Source organism: Giraffa tippelskirchi, chromosome 8 (assembly GCF_054371585.1).
Source record: "Giraffa tippelskirchi isolate mGirTip1 chromosome 8, T2T-mGirTip1v1.2.pri, whole genome shotgun sequence".
In the NCBI taxonomy this organism is placed as follows: Eukaryota; Metazoa; Chordata; class Mammalia; order Artiodactyla; family Giraffidae; genus Giraffa; species Giraffa tippelskirchi.
The window spans coordinates 152,134,784-152,158,871 of NC_137282.1; the positions used below are offsets into that span (position 1 = coordinate 152,134,784).

Consider the following 24,088-nt stretch of genomic DNA (forward strand, 5'->3'; position numbering starts at 1 on the left):
AGGATGGAGAAAAGTTCACTGAAATGATGAAAATACAGCACCATATCTAGCGAACCATTACATGTAGACATTCCTCTCAAGAGAGGGGGAAGAGGGAACTGTCTTAGCAAGACCATTTTAAATACATGGTATGCACAAGAAGGCTTTCCCAGCCAATAACTGGGAAAATGTCATCCAATCACATCTAAAATTGGGAATTAGGAGTATATGGCTTATTTTAAGATGTCACAGGTTTCTTTTCAGCCTTGAAAACACAAAACACATTTAATATCTTTAATTTGAATGCAAATCAAAATCCGGCAGGATCAGACACATTTTAAACTAGTATTTTTAACTGGTTTTGAACATCAGTAATCCTTAGACACAGTTTTTAACCAGTTTTTAAAAAGAAGGAAGAAATAAGAGCTCCAACAAAAAAGCCAGAACAGTATTTCAGGTATGAACTGCAAATTTATAGACACTAATGTAATCAAACACATGGTAGTGGTTGTGGTCACTCAGTCATGCCTGACTCTTTTGCAACCCCATGAACTGTAACCCACCAGGCTCCTCTGTCCATGGGATCTCCCAGGCAAGAATACTGGAGTGGGTTTGCCACTTTCTTCTCCACGGGACCTTCCTGACCCAGGGATCAAAGCCATGTCTCCTACATTATAGGCAGATTCTTTACCCCTGATCCACCAGAGAAGCCCAATAGAGCTTACTATTTTGATCGATCACATTGGGAAGCCACGGAAGGTTCATATTTATAGCTATATAGAGTTCCCAAGTCAGAAAGATACAAAAATACCAAGCCATCTGACCTTCTGCTTTTGCATACTCCCCAACAATGGGGACGTATTGATCTAGATGACAGAATAATCTAATCTACTCCCAAACTGCTAAAGGAGAAGTAAGAACTAGTTGTGCAGTCTTTAACTGGGAACTTAGATCTACGGAAACAATAATACGGTGGTGTCAGTTCCTTATGAATATGAAATACAGCCTTTGCTTGTGTGTATGTACTCTTTGCCCAACACTGATGCACATATTTGACTTCTGCTCTATGAGATCTCTGAAAAAGTGAATCCCATATCCTGCTTGTAAACATCAGTAACCTTCAGACAAAAATTTCCATTCTGGCTTTAACCAAATGTTGCTTCTGACTCATTTGTTTCAAGGATTAGCAAAGGTCTGAAACCAATATGAGAAAGTCAGAGAAAATAGTTTTGAAGCACAACACTCTGAAACAAAGCAAGACCAAAGTAAACTGAAGCTGCCCCGTGATGACAAGGCCATTTCCTCACTTCCTGTAAAGCAACTCACACTGACAAGATGAGGAAGAACCAGGACAAACACCCTTTTAAACTAAGGATGGATTAAGAGTCAACTAGGAAGAGTTGGGCATCTATTTAAACTAAGTTGGGCATCTCGGCATGGTAGAGGGAGAGCCTAATGCCTAAATTACAATAATCATCATTTATTTTTGCTTTGGGAGGCCTTGTATGGTCCAGTTAATATTTAATATTAATGGTTAATATTTATTATACAATAAATGTAATAATCACCAAACAACAAGTTTTACAAGTGAAATTCGCTCAGTCACGTCCGACTCTTTGCGACCCCATGGACTATACAGTCCATGGAATTCTCTAGGCCAGAATACTGGAGTGGGTAGCCTTTCCCTTCTCCAGGGGATCTCCCCAACCCAGGGATCGAACCCAGGTCTCCCACACTGCAGGCGGATTCTTTACCAGCTGAGCCACAAGGGAAGCCCAATCACCAGACAAATGTGAGTTTAATATCCTTGACTTGTGAGGGAATTTTTTCAAATCAGTGCATCAATGTTGAGTAAAGAATACACGCACACACTTACTGAAGCCTCCTCCCACCTACCTAATTATCACTGAACACCCTGGCCTCACACCCCTAACCTCCTGCTCGTTTTTTCTAAGCCCCTATTTCCCACCACCTCCTCCCGTCTACCTAATTATCACTGAACACCCTGGCCCCACACCCCTAACCTCCTGCTTTTTTTTTCTAAGCCCCTATTTCCCACCACTCTATAAAGTTACTATTTATCGTGTAGCTCCTTTGATAGAATATAAGATCCTAAGAGCAAAGAACTCAGCTGGGTTTTGTTTTCTGCTACATCCTAGTGCCTAGGACAATTCCTAGAACAAAGATGCTGCTTACTAGATACCTAGATATCTGTTGAATGAAGGGATAAATGATACTGTTCGTTGCCATCTTTGGATGCTACAGTTCAAAACAAAAGGAAGGGATTTTACTCACTTTCCTTTTTTACCTAAGAATTATTCCAAGCTTTCTCTCTAATCTTCAGTCCAAAAGAATTTAAGAAAACTGATATAAACTAGCTGGAAAATGTGTCATGTTAGTTGAATAAACTTAGAAAAAAACGAGATGGAGTAAAATTTATTTCACCTTAACTATTTTTTTAAGTATCCTTAGTAAAATGCCTTTTTATAAATGATTCTAGAACTTCCTAAATAATTCCTTTCTTCTCACTCCCCCTGATTTGAGCATTGACCACTGTAACTAAACTGGTCAATTTCCCTCACAAGTCAGTGGTATTAAACCCACATTTGTCTGGTGATTATTACATTTACTGTACAATAAATATTAGCCATTGGACCATACAAGGCCCCTTCCCAAAGCAAAGAGAAATGGTGATTACTGCCATTTAGGCATCAGGCCCTTGCTCCACCATGCTGAGATGCCCAGCACTCTTCCTAGTTGACTCTTAATCCATCCTTAGTTTAAAAGGATAGCTGATTCAAACACACAGGAGAGAGGTGAGTGCCATAAAGAGAGGAAAGATCATTTAGTTCTGGGTCTATGACTACAGGCCCAGAGAAGCTATATCTTACTACGTTTTCATTTTTTTATGAAAAATTTATCGTTATTTGAAATTTCCCATTGGGAGACACAAACAAAAATGTGTTGAGGCCAGCTGTGGCCCAAGGGCATCAGCTTACGGTCTCTTGTTTAAAGCCTCAGGTCAGACAGAACTGCCATCAGGAAGCCCCCTCCCACTCCTAAAGCAGGTGAGGCTCTCCTGTGGTATGCGGCATCTAGCCACCCCGGATTCCACCAAACTCCTGTCCAGTTCCTTCAGCGTGTCCATCTTTTCTCTGGGGAGCTCTCACTAGCACACAGTAAGAGCTCAAAAAATACTTGAATAAATGAAAATCTGAACAAGATCACCTGGTTCATACTTCTAGTAGTCCCATGGAACCCATCAGTCTGTTTCCTATCTTTATTCTTTAACCATTGGGTCCATAGGGTCGCAAATAGTCAGACACTACTGAAGCAACTTAGTACATTCTTTAACCAACCAGCCTTCAGGGATACATGCCATCAAGGTCATCGGCACAAATACCAAAGTGTCAAACTAAAAGAGACAAGCCCACCCCTAAAGATCTATAGGGTGATATCTATTATGAGGAATAAGCAGCATTCAGAATATTATGAAAATAGAAAAAAAATTGAAAAGCAGATTTAACAAAGAAACAGTTGTATACCGTGTGCTCTGTAGGAGATGAGCACGTAGATGAAAGAAAATTCAGCAAATTGCTACCTGATTTCTCCATCATTCAAAACACCTAATGAGCTTCTTACAGATGGTAGTTAACTAAGGCAAGTTAAAAATGTCTCTATTTTGTTCCTTAGCTTGAGCATTAAGAACAGAAAGGCACAGCTTACGCAACCAATAATTAAATTTCATACACATGTTACACTTTGCCTAAACCCCAGCAACTATCGGATTTAGCATTCAAAACAGTATTTGGAATCATATCCAAACATGGAATTGCTCTCCCAAGCAGGATCATAGGGTAGTTTGGCTTCTCCTGAGCCACAGAAATATCTCCTATACTTTTACAATTTTTCCCTTCATATTTTTTCATGATGAAAGCATCAAGGAAAACTTACAGCTGTGCAAAAGATGCATCGGCATTCCTGGAGCGTGGTCATCTTGTCCAGAGACTGCTCACACAGGCAGAGTTTGCAAGTGACAAGGGGCGCCAGAGCCAGGTCTCCAGGCATGGGGTTTTCAGCGGCCGTCATGGTCAGACAGTGGAGCCTACCCACTGAGCCCATCAGCTTGTCCTCAGCCTCCTTCAGTTTCCTCAATCCCTACGGAAAGGCCCAAAGTAGAAAACATTCATTGATTTAGCTATTGTTTAACCAACACATCAGGGCACAGCAAATCCTCCCCCTCAGTGATCTAAGCGTACAGCAAGCGCATTTCTGAGAACCATGGGCTAGAGAGCTAGCCACCTTGGCAAGCTATCCCTGGAGTTCTGAAATGTAAGGTGACCTCACTGTCCTGATTCACATCAAGTGACATATGGAAATTAAAATACTATGAACAGACACATCATTTCGGAATAGCATTGCTATGATCAATTCAACAGACTCAAAAAAAACTTAGAATGTCACTCAAAAAGCTAAACACATAACTGCCATATGATCCAGCAATTTCACTTCTGGGTGAACACCCAAAAGAATTGAAAGCAGGGACTCAGATACGTGCACACCCATATTCATAGCAGCATTATTCACAATCGTCAAAAGGTAGAAAGAAACAATCCAAATGCCCATCAATGAATGAATGGACAAAATGTGTTATAAACATACAATGGGATACTAGTTAGCCTTACGAAGGAATGATAATCTGACACATGCTACAACAGGGATGAACCTTATAGACATGCTAAGGGAAATAGGTCAGACACAAAAGGGCAAATATTGTATGATTCCATTTATATGAGGTACCTAGAACAGTCAACTTCACAGAGACAGAAAGTAGAAAGGTGATTACCAAGAGCTGGAGGAAGGGCAAATGGAGAGTCATGACTTAATGAGTGCCGAGTTTCTGGAATGACGAAAAAGTTTGGGAAATAGCAAGATGGTTGCACAACCTTGTGAATGTACTTAATGTCACTGAATTATACATTAAACAGTTGAAATGGTCAATTTTGTTTTGCATATTCTATCCCAATAAAAAATTCTTTCAACGTGGTATCAGTGCTGTGTTCCTTCACATGCATTGCTTTACTTAATCTTTTACAACTGCAATGATCATTTCCTTCACTTTACAGATGAACTGAGGTCCTGAGAAGCTATGCAATCTGCCAAAGTTCTCAGAGTTTATACACAACACAGCAAAACTCAAACCTCTATCTTCTGAGGCCAAGTCCAGTGCTGTCTCATTACCCCAGAACTGCCTCACAGACAGATGTTATGTGGAGAGATGGAGTGAGGAGAGAGGGCTATAAGAAGGGGAGAGAGAGAGGGGGAAAAAAGATGGAAGGAGACCTAAATTCCATGACTACAGCTATCATAAGATCACTGAAATTGTACCAGAATAAAATCTGTCTCTACATGTAGCATGACTATAGGAAAGGATATCTCTACACCAAAAAACAAAAATTATAACGGAAGCCCTTCCATTAGATTTTTATTCATAATATCTTTAAAAGAGGTAAGATCATTGTGACAATAATTTTCCTACATATTCATAGTTTACATCACATCAAGAAATTTCATTTCTGATTAAATAAAAGCAAAATCTTTAAGTTCTTACTATTTTAAAAGAGTATATGTGCTTAGTCAATCAGTCACGTCTGACTCTTTGCGACCCAATGTACTGTAGCTCGCCAGGCTCCTCTGTCCATGGGGATTCTCCAGGCAAGAATACTGGGTGGGTGGCCAAACTCTCCTGCTTAAACGAGCAAGGGCAATTCTGATCAATTTAGCCACAAAAATAATTATATCTTCTCCTTCCAGAAGATCCAGGCTCTCTTCCTCCCAATTTTAAGGCAAAAGAAATTATTTTACATATTCAGCACTTGTTACACAGCCTCACAGTGGCTTAAGTATCATTATGTTGGTACGAAAGTACTAAAATAAGGGAGTGAAAAACAGACTGAATTAGATAGAAAATCCATGAGATCTAATTGCACTAACTTTCTCAGTGTCATAGCAGAAAGAGTCAGCAGTTCCTAACTCTAGTACCCTGAAGTGTTTAAGGTTTATCACCTATTCCTTGAGAAGTAGTAGAAGATCTGATTAAAGATAAATTAAAAAGGAAGCTAATCAATGATTGGCTTCCAATACGATAGATATTTCTTGGGAAAAGACCAATATGATACAAGACACCATGCTCTTATTCAATTAACTACTGGTGATCTATTATTCAAGGGCAAATTAAATTCAAAACAACATGCACATCAAATTCAGGATTTTGGAGTTAAAAAAAAAACAAAACTCTTTAGGGTCAATTAGGGGCAAAGGTGAATGATTTTACTTCTCTCCTATTCCCAGTTTATGCTTACACAGATACTGCCTGTTTTCTTCTCAAGACCTCGTTGATAACACACATCTTACCAACAACGTACTTTCATCTGTCTTTTCATCTCTATTTTCCCAACACTGCTCATACGACGTATTCTGAATTATTTTTCCCTTCAAAAAGAGAAATCCCAAGTCACACAGCAAGAAGAAATGGAGCCAGCAAATGCTTCCTGAGTACGGAAGATGGGAAGTGACACAGGCCAGAAACATCCCACACCACGAACGTCAGTGACACCAGCAGCCCGTTTGGAGGAAGCTGTTGAGAAGAGATAAATCCTGTGGTTCCAAACCTAACAAGAGAGATAGGTGTTCTTCGAGAAAGTCATTTATTTCTCACAGTCATTGAACAGGCCAATGTACTCGAAAAACAAAGACATAATGGGATACCTCTTAGAAGGTGATGTCTTCAAAATAGTCTTCTTTTGAAGGCAGGGTGAGAAGTTGTGTGAAATCAAGGCCACCTGAAATTTATCTTGTCTCTTGCCATATACATAAGGTTTTACTCCATAGTTTACGAGTGACATGCCTATCGGCTATGGAATCAAAGTTGTAAAAATAGAAAAATACCTATCACCTCCAAAAGTTTCCTCCTGTCCCCTTTATTATTGTTGTGTTTGTTTGTGTGCGTGTGTGCGTGATTAAGAGAAGTTAACATAACATCTATCCTTGGCAAATTTTTCTATATGCAATTCAATTGTTAACCATAGGCATCCTGCAATTCCATAGGTGTGTACTCAGTTATTTAGTTCTTCACTATATACATTAAATATGTAGTTTTTGGTCTGTCAATCATACCTCAATAAAGTGACTTAAAATTTAATATATATAAATTTAAAATATATGTATTATATGTATATATATAAAGTTTTTATAACATGAAAACTTCTTACATAGCAGAGACTTATTTTGCTATTAAAAAAAAAAAAATTCCAAGCATTCCAACCAAGGCAGAACTTGTGACTGAGACAGAGGAAAGAAGGCACATATTTCATCTCTTTGAGATGTGAACAATCCAAACCAATTCATCAAAAAGAAGTGATTTATTTTTCTGTGTACAATAACCCCAGTTCCCCCAAAGTGATGGCTTTCAAATGGTTTTAAAGCAATGGAATTTTATAAAAACAAAATTTTAAGTACTCCACCACTGGATAAAAGAGAATTCGTAGACTAGTGCTCATCAAAGCAATACCAGGAAGACCCCAGCCAGGCGCCCTTGACCTTTTCCTCAGCAGTCTTCCAGGCAGCATCACTGAAGCTGAAGGCTTCACCAGGCATGGTTCAAAAACCTGCCTTTTGGTTTTCACTCTGGGCAAAGCTAGTAACGAATAGTTTGAGAAATGAATGACTCATGGTTGCTTGCACTCCATAGAAAAAGAATATCTAACAAGAAATCTTTTCACCATTGAGTCATTAGAAATTGAGCTCTTCAAGCAATAATCAGGAGAATCTCAAAGTCCTCTAAATGAATCTCCCCTACACTTGAGATGTCTGTGAATAACTCCAAGATGTTCTAGTGTTTCTTCATTTATGTCTTAATAAGATTCACCAGTCTCCACTCAGAAAACAAACTTATGGTTGCCAGGGGGAAGGAGGAGGAAGGGACAGTCAGGGAGTTTGGGATGGACATGTACACACTGCTGCATTTAAAATGGATAACCAACAAGGACCTCCTGTATAGCACAGGGAACTCTGCTCAATGTTATGTGGCAGCCTGGATGGGAGGGGATTTGGGGGCAGAATGGATACCTGTATATGTATGGCTGAGTCCCTTTGATGTTCAACCTGAAACTATCACAACATTGGTTGTTAATCGGCTCTACCCCAATACAAAATAAAAAATTAAAAAAAAAAAAGATTCACTGGTCTCCATAACATGAAACCACCACTGGCAGAACTCACTCCCAGAAGCCTGGCGTGCTGCAGTCCATGGGGTCGCAAAGAGTCAGACATGCCTTAGCAACTGAACAACAGCAACAACAAATGGCATGAGGCACAGAGGGGATGGCCAGTGGATGACTGACCCTCTCAGGGAACATCCTCGTCGGTACACTGATAACACCCAGGGTTCCAGGAGTCTTCCTTCCAGGGAGCCCATAACTCACTCCTACCAGCTTGCTCAACTTGTTTTGCCTCATACTTCACATTTTACCCAAAATAAGAAAGTGACTTGAACATTCCACCTTTCAGCTTGATGTAAAACGGTAACGATTATAATCACTTTTACAGTTATCACATACAAGTGTGACTGAGCTTCTTATTGGATGCTAAGAACCCAATGAGAAAAGAATTTTGGTAGAGAACGTTAAGAGTCAGGACGCAAAAAAGAAAACCTGACAAGCTGACTTCACGTTCAAATGTTCTGAAATTGAGGGCGAGGTTGAGGGTGGACCGGGGAGGGCAGGCTTCGCGCAGATTACAGATGTCTCACCTGCTTAACTGTCAGTAACCACACAACACAACAGATGGGTGCAAGGAAGGAAAATGTTAGTCGCTCAGTCATGTCCGACTCTTGGTGAACCCATGGACTGTGAATTGCCCAGGCTCTCTCCAGGCAAGAATACTGGAGCAGGTTGTCATTTCCTCCTCCAAGGGATCTTCCTGACCCAGGGACCGAAGCCTGGTCCTGCATTGAGGGGAGATTCTTTACCGTCTGAGCCACCAGGGAAGCCAGGAAGGAAAACCACTCTAAAACATCTGATTTTGCACTAAATAGCCAGGAAAAGGGAATCAGCAGTTCTAGCTACTCTCTGAGTGTCTCCTGCACTACAAAGTGTTCATTATATGAGAAGTAACTACCTTTTGATAGAAAAGAACAGGAAAGTCACTTTTTCCCTCCTGTGTTTTCATTAGAATTGCCAAAGAAAGGAATACTTCAGAAACTGTGCTGGAAAGCTCAGGATGTATAAGGAATTTTCATACTCTGCTGGCCGCCTGAAAAAGCAATCTGCTCCAAAAATGCAGTGGGTGAGAGAGCCAACTTTCAAAGTATTTTTAACTAGTGTAGTTTATGTCTGTTTCACTACCCAAAATCATAGCTGTTATTCCTCTGCGCAAAAAGATAACATGATTGGAGAGGATACTGTTTTACTAGGAGACTCATCTGGTTATTTAGGAATTTTTCCACCATCTGCAAAGACTGTAAGACTCAGATAAACTGGTAAAGCACAAGATTAAAGGGACAAAGAGAAAAAGAAAGCTAACACAACCAACGGGCTGGATATTACTGATGTAATAGAAACGTTAACTTATGTAAAAATCCAGTTGATCTATAGTGAGGGGTCTTAATTCCAGGCCACGCTAAGAAAGTCTAAGACTAAACAGGAGACGAGACACATGAGAACTGTCAGAATGTTTACGTGCCAATGCAAGATACTGAGTCGTCCCTGAAAAGCATTCATAAAAGATACAAATGCTTGACAGTGAGAGGACACTGACAAAGAGAAGCATTGTCAGGAAGGGGAGGTGGTGGGGAAGGTAGAGCTGAAGTGCTGCTTGTATAACGGAGAGAGATTCCGAGGAAGCCAACACTCGAGCAGAGCAGGAAGAAACAATAATCCAAAGGTCCCATTTCTATCTTGTTAGGAAAGCCCTCCCGAGATCAACTAAGACTGACATGTCAGGCAACCAGCTCAACACGATCTGAAAATTAGTATTGTGTTGACCTTGGCATTTCTATCCAATGCTATGATTAATTTCACTGCTGGTTCATGTTCTCAACAAAAGCTATTAGTGACTCAAATGGTACTGACTGAATCGAATAAAGTGCTGACTATCATCAGCCATTGGCTGTTTGCTGAAGTTCTACCCCCTAAATACAGCCTGGAATGGAAGGTAGACCAGCAGGCTGGTAGAGTAGCAAGGGCTATAGATACTGGTGGTAAGTGGGACAAGGATTTATGTGGATCTCCATACTAACACCCCACTCCAGTACTCTTGCCTGGAAAATCCCATGGACGGAGGAGCCTGGTAGGCTGCAGTCCATGGGGTCGCTAAGAGTCGGACACGACTGAGCGACTTCACTTTCACTTTTCACTTTCATGCATTGGAAAAGGAAATGGCAACCCACTCCAGTGTTCTTGCTTGGAGAATCCCAGGGGCGGGGGAGCCTGGTGGGCTGCCGTCTATGGGGTCGCACAGACTCAGACACGACTGAAGCAACTTAGCAGCAGCAGCAGCCATACTAACCAGTCTTGTGATTCTCCTCCCTTCTTGCATCTTTGACCCACTCTCTGGACATTCAAGGACTGGATGAATCAGTGTACAACCAGTAATATCAGAAAAAAAGTTCTAATACATGCCTTGAGAGGGCAAGAATAAATGGGAAGACAGTCAGCCTCACTAGTAATTACAAAAATGCAATTAATCAAGTATATTTTATATCTATTTTTCAAAAGGATAATGCTCAAGACCATTAAGTAGATACATCACATATAAGATACTTTAACAGGGCTTCCCAGGTGGCTCAGTGGTAAAGAATCTGCCTGCCATTGCAGGAGACGTGGATTCAATCCCTGAGTCGGGAAGATCCCCTGGAGAAGGAAATGGCAACCCATTCTAGTATTCTTGCCAGGAAAATCCCATGGACAGAGGAGCCTGGCAGGCTGCTGTGCATGGGATTACAAAGAGCTGGACACAGCTTCGTGACTGAGAACCACACACATCACACATAAGATACTTCAATCATTAGTTGAAAACAACAGCATAGATTAGAAACTATTCTGTAGTATGCTACCCCTAGGTATCGGTGGGGATTGGTTCCAGGACCCCTGCAATCTGAGAATTTTGGTATCTGCCAGGGGATACCAAATTTCCTTATATGAAAAGGCCTAGTACCATTGGCCCTCCACACCCACATCTCCACATCTGCAGTTTCTGCCAACCACAATGCAGGACCCACCAGTATGGACTGACTGTGTAAACAAACCCAAGAAATACTTAATGCTTAGAGACCATAGGTAACCTACTCAGGCTTTGTGAGATGGTGGCATTGTTGCAAAACAGTTTATCACTGTGATAGGAAAGGGAACTTCTGTTTTCTTCCCCTACCGTTTCGCAGCATCCTTCAGGGGAAATGAAGAAACAAAAAAATATTCGGTCTAAAATTCTTCAGTTTTAACATCTTCATCTCAACAGGTTCCAGGATGGCAATAAGAGGATAACTCTAACTCAAAGACCTGGTTTTTTCCTAAAAATGGAACTGATATACAAATATATCTCTATTAATTTTTTTTGTAGATGAAAAGGACAGATACATCCTTAGGAAGGAAACCTTAAATATTATCAAAAACTGTTTTCTATGTGTCTCTTTGCTATTTGAAATTATGGAATGAAGTACATTATTTTCAGTTCAGTACATTATTTTAATAAGATCTATTTTTCTAACTGTATTGAGATATCATTGAGAAAAAAATGTGTAACTTTAAGGTATAAAACTGAATGGTTTGCTATAGATATCTTTTGCAAAATGATTACCACAATAAGGTTGGTTAACACTTCCATCACCTTGGTTACCATTTTTTTAAGGTGACAGTAATCAGATCTAATTTTTACATTTTTGCTACATGATATATAGGAGAACTATATAGAAAGAGATATGAGGTCATGACCAACAAAGTACATGATATTGTGATAAGCTTACTCTATACCTTACAGAGTATAGGACATCTGGGAGGTCAAGTTTTAACATTTGCAAAATGTCTATCCTTCTGAAAAGCACATTTATTTTTTTCTTGTCTTCTTTCTCTGTTCTCGTCACCACTATAAGGTAAGCCCCAAGAGGCGGAAATCCATTCCCAGATTTCTTAACAAAACTTTCAAAGAAGGTAGGAGTGAAAATGAGAATAGCAGCTCAATGATATTTTTGACATTGTAATTTCACATTCATCATCGTAGGTCCCTCCTCAACCCCACCACTGTGCCCTGCCCACCTCTTTTTTAATCACTGCTTCCCTGGCCTCCCACAATTATTCACACAGCCCTGATGAATAATTTTCTTCCCCCTGCCTGGTGTAACAACAAAGCTCAGAAGCAGGAAGGAATGCCACTTACAGGCAGGTCAGACAGTGATGTAATTCACAGATCAAGAAGTGTTATTTCAGAAAGCCCCATGGAGCAAGAGACGGGTTGATTTCCTGGGTCATGACATTACCAGGAAACTACAGTTACTAAAGAATAATACCTAAACCAAAATGTTTTCTTCAAATGCATAAAGGATTGCATAAATATTACCCTCTCCTGTAAAAATTTAAAGTTTTATAGAGACATTTTATAGATACAAACTTAAAACCTGTTTGGGGAAAGAACTGCTCCATCCCACACTAAGTGAGGTGCAGGGTATGTATTTTTGTACATCTCTGCCAAATCAATTTCTCAAGGAATCAAATGCAAGAATATGCAAAATGCAGGAAATAAGGTCAACCCACAAAGAATCGAATTCCACACATGGAATGTGGATGTAAAGGTGATTAAACATAGTCCCCACTTATTAACAGTAAACTAGTTGAGAAGGTTGTCATCAAAGAGTTTCATATAATCATACACAGGGTTTATGGCTTCAGCCACAAGTCCAACAAAAAAAGAAATGAGATGGTCTTGTTCTACCTTCCCAAGAAAAACAAAGAACCAGTTGACTAAAGGTCTGAGACTCAAACTCATGATTGTAGAGGAATGAGAAACCAATGAGACACAGCTCTCAAAGCATGTTCTTTGATACCACAAGCCATACAATCAGAAATATCCCCAGCTATGAATAAGAGAAGTGTACTTTACTTAGATCGTTGTGCTTTCAATTTCAGGAAGGGATTCAGTCACAGATGAGAATTTTCTCATTCCATGCTGCAAAAGTATTGACCACTTTCACTCTCTTTTACAGCTTCCTATTTTTTAATAACTACTGTAGCACAATGCATTAGGTTTAGAAGTACTCATAGACCAAGTACGTGATAAATTCCAATGATAATAGAAATAAAACATTAGTACAAGACCTCACACATAAGCCTAAAGGTGACAAAACAAATTAAAAATTAAAATAATTAAATAAACTAAGTTAGGTGCTCCTATGCCTCTTCAAATTACTTAACAGTCAGGTGTCATCAGGAAAACATCAAAAGGAAAAGACAGAAATGAGACGACAAACTTCAAAGTATTTTTCACTCTCAGGTAAAACAACATGAATTAAAAATTACCATTCTGGTCCAAAGTCACTCCCAAGCCTAAGCAGATTCCTTAAGGACAGAGGCTACATCATATGCATCTTTATGTCCGCAGCCTCCAATCCCTCAATACCACAGAAGATAACTTCTTTAATGTACATGAAGGAGAGAATATATTCAGGGCCTGATTCTCATCTGTAGTCACCTCCAGCAATTCAAAAGCTGAAAAATACTGATAATTTGTTGTATCAAAGGTACTTCAGTAAGTCAAGACAGGCATCCCTGAAAAAGAGTCTCAGTACTCGGGAGCAGTGGCTACCGATACCTACTCCCCAAGCTCAGCTTGGCCTAGTTCCCATCTCCAAAGCAATCAGTTGCACAAAGTAGGTTTAGTCCCCAAACCGTCTGGACTTTGTTCCTCCAGCAACATCTGGGTTCCACATGACTCCTGACCTCTACCTCAAACTAGGGATTTCAAACACTAAGAACTTCACTCAACAGGAAAGTAGAATCATAAGTCAAGGCCAGGAGAAACACAGGAGCCAAGACTAGTAGAAACAGAAGAGAGGACCGATTCTGGTGTCCTTAAAAACGGTCCTGAAAGTGTGTTAGTCACTCAGTCAGGTCTGACTCTTTGCGACCCCGCAGACTGTAGCCCACCAGGCTTCTCTGTCCATGGGATTCTCCAGGCCAAGGATACTGGAATGGGTTGCCATTCCCTTCTCCAGGGGATCTTCCTGACCGAGGGATCAAACACAGGTCTCCTGCATTGCAGACAGATTCTTTACCATCCGAGCCACTCTGACACAACTTTTCAAACAGGAAAATTTAAATAGAAATATAAACTTATCAGATTAAAAGTATTTGTATTATGGAAGAGAAAAGACAGCTTCCAGAAACCTTGATGATCTTACTATACAGTTAAAATAAGCTTTTTTTCTTTCTGATAGAACATACTTTCCTCTCTGCTGCAGGGTTTGGCCCTGAAAACCTGGATCATAATCTGGGAGACCCAAAAATTAATTATGTTTAAAAAAAGACATCTCTTAAGCTGACCCAGTTTGGAAGCCTGGATGCCTTTAAATTGCCAATGAACTGAAACCATTCATGAGAATGGGGCTTTTGAATGCTGAGAATGTTCTTTGGGGCTCAGCACAAAGATATTTGGCATAGATGACTGTAAATATTTGTAAAACTCTGGGTAAATGGATAGTGTTTGACCACACTCAAACCTCACGTCCAGCACAGTACTGTAGAAGCAAGTTATCTGGGGTGATTGGTTTGGGGGGGGAGGGGGAGGGGGTTAGTTGAGGGACTTTTTTTTTTTCTGTTTGTTTTAAATTAAAAAAAAAAAAGCCAAGCAATTTGATTGTGCTACAGGACATCTTTTTACATTTTCTATACCTTGAATTTGTTTACTCATCAAGACAGTTCCAGTTAGTCACAGGCTCCTTTTGGAACAATTTATTTTCTTTCCCACTTTTCTAACTTTATGCTCATCACAAAGAATAAAATCCCAGTCACAGGCATGCAAAAAGGAAGGCAGAAGTTTTATGAAAATGTGGCCTTGGAGTTCTTAATACAATTCTCTCCACGTGGCCTTGTGGATGGCTATAGATATTTCTTTTTCTCCCTCTCTCTCCCCCTCAAGATATCTTCAGAAATACCTAAGGGACTGCTGAAAAGGACTCAGACTGAAAAGGGAGGACAGACGAAGGAGAAGGAGGGACCAACAGAGGAATTAGATGTAAAAAGGACTGGGGGCCAAGAGGCTCATCTCAGTGAAAGCTGCAGCAGTCCGATACTTTAGCCAGCAACTCACTGAAGACTGGCTGGGCTCCTTTTGCCTCTTCATCCGCACCCTAAAAACTGAGTCATGGCAAGATTCATTTATTTTGCTTCTGGGCCTAGACACCCCCAGTTGGCTGCTTCAGAAATGTTAGATACATTGTTCTTTAATTCATACCTGGCAACATTCAAATAAACCTCCAGAAATGCCAAATCAGAAGAACACTGCTAGCCTTACTGCCAGCCTCAGCTAATATTTTGATATGATACACGCAACAGAAAGAAAGAAGAAAGTGAGACTGTTGTGCAAGCATGAAGAGAGAACATAGTGCCAGAAAAGGGAAATCATTTCTGAGAAATCTAAATGTGAGAAGTACACTCAAGAGTAGACTTACAACAGAATCTCTGAAACTCCTTGTAAGAGAAACAAAAGGTACCCTGGAAGGGGTCAGCTAAAGATATCTTTTCTCCACTGATAGAGGGATCACTTTCATTTTAACTTCAACTTGAGAACAGCAGTGGAAGATCAAAGTTTCACCCTGTTTTATCAGCAACTACACAACAAAATAATCAGCAGAATGTATGACCAAGATCCCACGGATAACATCTTATCCATATGTAGGTATGTCAACCTACTGCCCTGCATTTCCAAACAGCAGAAGGTAAGTATCTGAGATTCTGCCAACTCTGGTCTCCAGCTGAAGACACTAGGAGATCTGCTCTAATCTTGAATTTTACAATACATTCTGCAGAGACTAGTTTTTCGATAAATTAAACTCGTTCCTTTTTGCCTGTAAACAGAGCTATTTTTGTAAAGTTCACAGGTGTTTCAGGCATTCAGAATGAATCCGATTCTGCATGGTTTCAGCACGAGAGGCAGAAAATAAAGCCAAACAACCCAGGTATCCGAGTGAGTCTCCCGTCCCCTTTTCTTTTCTTAGTCCAACCCCACCGCTGTCTTGCAATGCCTGCAGCACTTAAAAAGCTGCCTAAACCTACCTGGCCGGAGAGCTCCGTTCCTCCCGACCGCCCCGCCGCCGGGCTTCTCAGCAGCCTCCCTCGCGCGCACCGCCCGCCGGGGCCGCGCGCTTCCCGGGGAGGAACGGCTGTTCCATGCCCTCCGTCTTCCTCCCTGCTCTGCGGCTGACAGCTTTGCGCTCTGCAGGATTGCAACAGGGCTCCAGACCGATCGGGCCGAAGAGGGAGGAGGAATCCCTCGAACCGCCTCCCGCCTCGAGGCGCAGCTGCGATACCCGGGGAACCTCGCAGAGCGCTGGGCGCAGCACCGCCAGCAGCAGCAGCAGCGCGGGGAGCCGCGCGTTTATTTATACAGGAAGCTCAGGCGCGCACTTCCTACTTCCCATCTGGGTCGCACTTCAGCTGCAGGTGATAGTCTTAACTCTGTCCGAACCCGGCGGCCGGCGGGCCCCAGCAGTCCGGCCCTCCTGCGCTCGCTCCGCTTAGCAAGACCTCTCTCTCTTGTCCTCCTGGGACGCCCGCTGCAGACAGACAGGGCAGGACGGCCAGCATCATCAGCCCCCGGCGTCCTTCCTTCCGCCCAGACCGGGACACTTCACCTAACTGGCTTTCAGAACTTGCTGCTTCTCTGCATGCGTCCTCCCAGGACACCTGTCTTTCCCTTCCCTCCCAGCCTCTTGTTTCTAACGACCCAGACCTGCCTTCCCACCCTGCCGGAACACTGGCTTCTGTAGAGCCAGTCCCCATGCACGTCTCGTCAAAAAACATCGTGTACCTGATCTGCCCTTTAGCATCTAATGATAAAATTAGAATGCAGGCAAATCAAATCAGGACAGTCTTAGTGGATCTCCTATAACACAGGCACACTTTTAGGAAAAAAACTGATTTTGCTGGAAGTGCTTTGCCAACAAATTACGTAGGGACTGCTTAGTAACCTAACAGGTAGTACTCCAGCTAAAGACAATGTAACAAAGTAATCCAGAAGCTGCGGGGGGGTGGGGGTGGGGCGGTCTTAAGAGGTCTTCTTCACTCCAAAATCTCAGAAACTTAGTTTGTGCGACGTCTTTAACAGGCTACCTACCGACTCACTCACTCCCCACACCCCTACGGGTGACCATCACAGTCCCAACTCTATCGAACCTCGAAGTTTGGAAATGTCCCTCCCCAGACAGGGGAACATTTCTGTGCTCACTCGGCACCCTCACTCGACTTTTGCAACCACAGTCAGGAATGTGCTTCCTAAAAGGAAGGGACTCGCAGCCCTTTGTGGAAGGAATACTGAGCCTGCCAGTGAAGGATCAGATCAGCAGTAGGCACGGTGCCAAAGGACACAAGCAAACTGCCTCTGGGCTCTCCATGTTGAAGAAAACCTTGAGGTCAAAGCCAAGTGCGGAAGAACACAGTGTATCTCCGTGTATGATGGCAGGACAGACAGGAGGACCAGTTTTGTTTTTGTTTGAGTGACTGAAAACAACGGAAAATTATTCTCCTACACTTCTTGAGCCCAGAAGTCCAAAATCAGGGTGTCAGCAGGGTTGGTTGCTTCTGGTGGCTGTGAGGGAAAATCTCTGTGTCTCTCTCCTAGCCTCGGGTAGTTGCTAGCAGTCTTTGGTTTTCTCAGGCTTGTGGCTGTATCAGTTCACGATGCCTCCATCATCACATGGCTTTTCCCCTTTCCTGTCTCTTTGTCCACATCTCTCTCTTTTTTTCTTAGACACTAGTCATAGGATTTAGGGCCTGTCATGATCCAGTATGACCTCATCTTCATTTCATTACAAATTAAGACCCTATTTTCAAACAAAGTCACATTCTTAGGTAATGATAAGAATTTTAGGGGATACTATTCAACCCAGTACAGTACAGTATGTAATAGGAAACTTTAGATTTAAGGGATAATTCATTTGAAAAAGCTAGTTTCACAAAAGCAGATTTTTAAACAATAAAAACAGGTTTTCAAGCTTGATAAACATCTCTTTTCATGGACTTCCACTTAAAACCATTATCAGAGTTCTAAAAGGCAGGTTATGACCAGTGGTTTTTGAAATGATTTTCAAGTACTATTACAGAGGTGTGTGTGTGTGTGTGTATGTGTGTGTGCACGCGTGCTCAGTCACTCAGTTGTGAGGAGGACCAATCTTCTAGTGGGGGAGGAAGGGAAGGAGGACAAGGTAGATAAGATGGTAAGAGAACATACAGCGGGGTCCTAAAAAATAGAATTGAAGGATACTTCAGCTTGAAAAGTCCTTCTAGCTAGTTTAGTCCAGGCATTTAGCTTTAAAGATGAGTAAACTAATGTCCAGGGAGATTTAAGTGCTCGACTTGAACCAGAGAGATTTAAGTGCTCGACTTGAACCAGATAGATTTAAGTGCTCGACTTGAACCAGATATGGGCAGAGCTGGAATGAAACCTAAATCTGTGTTAGATGAAAAAGGTATTTGTTAATGAAAACTGCCCCACAGGTGTCTAACTTCAAATTTAGCATTTACCAGTATAAAGCTTTAGCGACTCCAGATAGCCAAAGCAATTTTGTGAAAGAACTAAGCTGGAGGGAATCACACCTCCTGATTTCAAACTATATTACAAAGTTACAATAATCAAAACTCTTTCAGAACTGCCTAATGAATCCACAGTGTGCCCCAGCCTCTAAAGCATGTATTGATCTCCTCCCAGACAAGCTGCTAGATGCTAGGAAGACAGACATAAGTTGGACATGGGCCCTGTCCTCAAAGAGCTTTCAGTCCAAGGAAGGAGTAAGACAAGAAAATCAATTATCAGGGTACTATGGTGTATATGTAGGTGATATGAGAGACTTAAACATGATGCGCTTTGGGAGCACAGAGAAGAAATGAACTAAAGGAAAGGGGTTGGTGAAAAGAATCAAGGGAGATTTCCCTGAGAACATGACTTAAAATTGACACTTCAAGTAGCCAAGTGGAGAAGGTAGGAAAAGATGAACCAGTCAGAGGCAAGAGCCAGTGTAAATGCTTAGAGTTGTCAGACTTCAGATGACGCTTTTGGTAATTCAGACAGAGAAGATGAGGGCATAATTAAAGAGTGAGGGCTTGAACTAACATAGTGGCAAATGGCATGGAGAAGAAAGGAACAAAGGGAGGGAGATCTCAGAAACAGTACTGAATGGGAGCTGATACCTGATTGGACGTAGGGGATGAGGAAGAAAGAAGAGCCCATGCTGCTGGTACCACTGAGAGTAAGAATAAAGGAGGAGCAGCCATAAAGGATGGCTTTCCTTAAGCCATAATTAAGGACAATGATTTAAAACCTGTAGAATCTGGGGTGTCTCTAGGACATATGGAAGACTTATCCAGTAAGCCATCAACAGAGATCCGGAGTGGAGGGTCTTTTAAGAATTACCATCATTTAGGTGGTGATCACAGATGAGATTAACAAGAGCTGAGACCCACAAAAGGTAGCGTGCTGTAGAGCGACAAATGACTTTCGACACATACACAAACTATCACCCACTCATTATTATGTAACCTTAAACAAGCTATTTAACATATTCAAAACTCTGTCATGTCTGACTCTTTGCAACCCCATGGACTACACAATCCATGGAATTCTCCAGGCCAGAATACTGGAGTGGATAGCCTTTCTCTTCTCCGGGGGATCTTCCCAACCCAGGTTTTCTCATTGCAGGCAGATTCTTAACCAGCTGAGCCACACAAGGGAAGCCCAAGAATACTGGAATGGGTAGTCTATCCCTTCTCCAACAGATCTTCCCAACCCAGCAATCAAACCAGGGTCTCCTGCATTTCAGGCAGATTCTTGATAAACTGAGCTATCAGGGAAGCCCTCAAACAAGTTATTTAACATATTCAAAACTCAGTTTGTTCATGCATAAGAGAGGAATGATGATACTCATCTCACAGTTTGTGGTGAGGCTCAGTGAGAGGTAAGTTCAAAAAAGAGAACCCATAGAAACACCAGTATTTATAAGGTAGGTAAGAGAAGAGTCCTCATGTAAACCTAAGAAGGAACTGCTCTTTTAGACTACAAAAGTAGATGTAACATGTGATATCTCAGACTGAGAAGTAAAATCCAGTCACTGCAATCTACAAAAATACCTTTTATCTTTCTGAGCAATGATAAACATAATACTGTAAATTGTTCACCAGAGTTTGCAGTCATGTTGACCTTAATCACAATAGAGAATTTCCTAATCTGAATTACAGACTTGCCTATGTTGTTGCTGTTGTTCAGTTGCTAGGTCATGTCTGACTCTTTGTGACCCTAGGCAAATAAAATCTTGACATTAATGGTAAGTAATCCAAACTGTAGGAATTGCATTAACTTGTAACATACCTAAAGTCATGTAAAAGCAAGACCAAAATAAATCTAAAGCCTACTTAGCCAAAAAAAAAACAAATATAGAAATATACATATTAGATTACTAGATATGTATAAGATACTTACATAATATAAAACATACTATATAATATGTAATATGTAACATTATACATATATATATACATAAAACACACACTCTAGTCCTACATAATAAGGAAATCAACAAATGGATTTTCTTTTTAGAAAATTAATTAAAGAAAAATTAGATTCATTCTGATGCTACTGAAATTACTCTTCTCACCTACTTTACTGTTAGTAACACCCACCTTAGTCTTGACATCCTGATTACATGTTGCACTAACATTTTTTTTTCTTTTTATTTTTTTATTGAAGGATTATTGCCTTAACAGAATTTTGTTGTTTTCTGTCAAACCTCAACATGAATCAGCTATAGGTATACATATATCCCCTCCCTTTTGAACCTCCCTCCCATCTCCTACCCTATCCCACCCTTCTAGATTGATAAAGAGCCCCTGTTTGAGTTTTCTGAACCATACAGCAAATTCCCATTGGCTATCTATTTTACATATGGTAATATAAGTTTTCATGTTACTCTCTCCATACATCTCACCCTCTCCTCCCCTCTCCCCGTGTCCATAAGTCCATTCTCTATGTCTGTTTCTCCACTGCTGCCCTGTAAATAAATTCTTCAGTAGCATTTTTCTAGATTCTGTATATATGCCTTAGAATACAATATTTATCTTCCTCTTTCTGACTCACTTCACTCTGTATAATAGGTTCTGGGTTCATCCACCTCATTAGAACTGACTCAAAGGCACTCCTTTTTATGGCTGAGTAATATTCCATTGTGTATATGTACCACAACTTCTTTATCCATTCATCTGTCAATGGACATCTAAGTTGCTTCCATGTTCTAGCTATTGTAAATAGTGCTGCAATGAACAATGAGATACATGTCTTTTTCAATTTTGGTTTCTTCAGGATATATGCCTAGAGTAAAACTTAAAAAAAATTTTTTTTAATGATTTGTTCAGTTTTAATAAATCAGATGAAAGAACACAAGTATTGGGAAACCAACTTCTGCAAGAGGTGCAATTCTCTCTCCATGAGAAAAATTTAATGCAAAGGTCATAGTATTCTGGCACTGACAGTTTGGTTACTTGTCATTTCCAAAGACCTACCATTTCATTCACATTTTTCTGCTGGATCTAACAGGGCTCATCTTTCAACATTTATTGAGAGTACTGAATACAGAACTAAGAATAAGACACAATATGAAATAAGGCTAAGAACATTACAAAATATGAAAAAAAAAAACTATGCCAGAGATTCGTTCAGGGTGACAGGGAGGTCAAACTATTGATACATGGAAAGTCAAAATATGACCCAGAAATGATTACCCAGTTATGTCTGCCTTGATAACAAAAGTTTTCAAAAAGTTGGAGACATGTCATTTTGGTTCTATTTCATACATACAAGAGCATCTCAAAATCAGCTGGACCGTAATAAGAAAAACCTGACTAGAATGACCATCATCAAAAAGTAAACAAATAATGAATGCTGGAGAGGGAGTGGAGAAAAGGGAACCTCCTACAGTGTTAGCAGGAATATAAACTGGTACAACTACTATGGAGAATAATATGGAAGTACCTTAAAAACAGAACTATCATATCATCCAGCAATCCCACTCCTAGGCATATATCCAGAGATAATCACAATTCAAAAAGATACATATATCCCAGTGTTCACTGCAACACTATTTACAATAGTGAAGACACAGAAGCAACCTAAATGTTCATTGACAGATGAATGGATAAAGAGGATGTGGTACATGTATACAGCGGAATATTACTCAATCATAAAAAAGAATGAAATCATGCCATTTGCAGCAACATAGATGGACCTAGAGATTATCATACTAAAGTAAGACAGACAGAGAAAGACAAATACATGATATCATTTATATGTGGTGGAATCTAAAAACATCATACAAATGAATTTTGTATGATATAAATCTCCTATTTACAAAGGAGAAATAGACTCACAGATTTAGAGAACTAACTTATGGTTACTGGGGCAAAGGAGCAGGGGAAAGGATATTAGGGACTTTGGGACAGACATGTACAGATTGCTATATTTAAGATGGATAACTAACAAGAAGCTATGTATAGCACAGGGAACTCTGCTCAAAGTTATATGGCAGCCTGGATGAGAGGGGAGTTTGGGGGAGAATGGATACATGTATATGTATGACTGAGTTGCTTTGCTGTGCACCTGAAACTATCACAACATTATTAATTGCCTATACTCCAATATAAAATTTAAAGTATATAAATAATAATTGAAAAAATAAAAGAAACAAATTTAGTACTTAATTTTTCATTAAACTTTGCATTCCTTTAGCTCATTTTCTGCCAAAGGGGATTATCCCACAATAAATGTTAACGTTTTCAACAATAAAATAAATAGCTATAGTTTCACACCCTACAAAAGTGACAAAACCACTGCATCAGGAGCAGTCAGGCTTTCTACACTTGCCACCCACCTCATCAGCGGTCAGCCTGGCAGCGTCATGCTTTTCATAGGCCACAGTGGGGGCCTTGGCATAAGTGGTCTACCAAGGAGCTGACAGGGTGAGCAGCACAAGTTCTCCTCCCACTCCCTGAAGACTGGACTGAGTTAGCTGTTCTCAGCCACCAATGCTGGAACGGATTTCATTTTCTCAGTGAGTGCTCTACACGCTGTTCTCCAAAGGGAGGCATAAGTTAACTTGGATTTGGAGAGAACTGGTGGGGAAGACAGGGTTATATGCACCATCTTTCACATTTAAACATGTGTTAAAGTGAAAACGCTCTTTTCAACACATACATCTCACATGCCATGTGAGGAAACCATAGTAAATCCTGAAGTTATAAGATGGAAGACTTCTACCTCATCTTATTTTGTTGTTGTTCAGTCGCTAAGTCATGTCCAACTCTTTGAAACCCATGGACTGAAAAACATCAGACTTCTCTATCCTCCTCTATCTCCTGGAGTTTGTTCAAATTCATGTCCATCGAGTAGGTGATGCTATCCAACCATCTCATCCTCTCATCTTATTTTAGTGCATTTAAAAATAATATTTCCTTAAAGTCCAGAACCAATGCCAAATGGGAAAAAACAACCAGCACAAACTGGGAATTCTATAGTAATTATCTGTTTGAAATTTCTACATGAGTCAATACTGATCTTTTATGTTTTATTTATAAAAGTGTCCATTTCTTCAATATTTTCAATTTGTTTCTATAGAGTTTTGTGCCTAGTCTTCACGTATAATTCTTATTATTTCTCCAACTTCCCTGCTTTATGTAGTCATGCCCGTTTCCTCACTCCTAACTGTGTATATTTTTGCCAGTTTTTTAAATCTTATTTAGCCTTTTTCTCTATTTTTTCTTCATTCCATAAATTTCAACTTTTAAAACGTTATCAGTTCTTTAATAAG

General features: G+C 40.5%; 1 protein-coding gene across 6 annotated transcripts in view; it reads right to left on the reverse strand.

Annotated features, from left to right (window-relative positions):
* The window catches only part of RNF144B (ring finger protein 144B), a 141,470-nt gene that overhangs the window by 61,393 nt on the left and 55,989 nt on the right, over positions 1-24,088 (reverse strand). For 4 of the 6 annotated variants that reach the window (XM_081518085.1, XM_081518082.1, XM_081518080.1 and 1 more), the window contains one exon: positions 3,934-4,137. In XM_081518085.1, the coding sequence (XP_081374211.1) occupies positions 3,934-4,101 (168 nt within the window). In that variant the 5' untranslated portion in view covers positions 4,102-4,137. Of the gene's footprint in view, positions 1-3,933; positions 4,138-16,298; positions 16,599-24,088 lie in introns of those variants that run through there. The other 2 variants (XR_014061663.1, XM_081518084.1) reach the window with 1 other exon arrangement.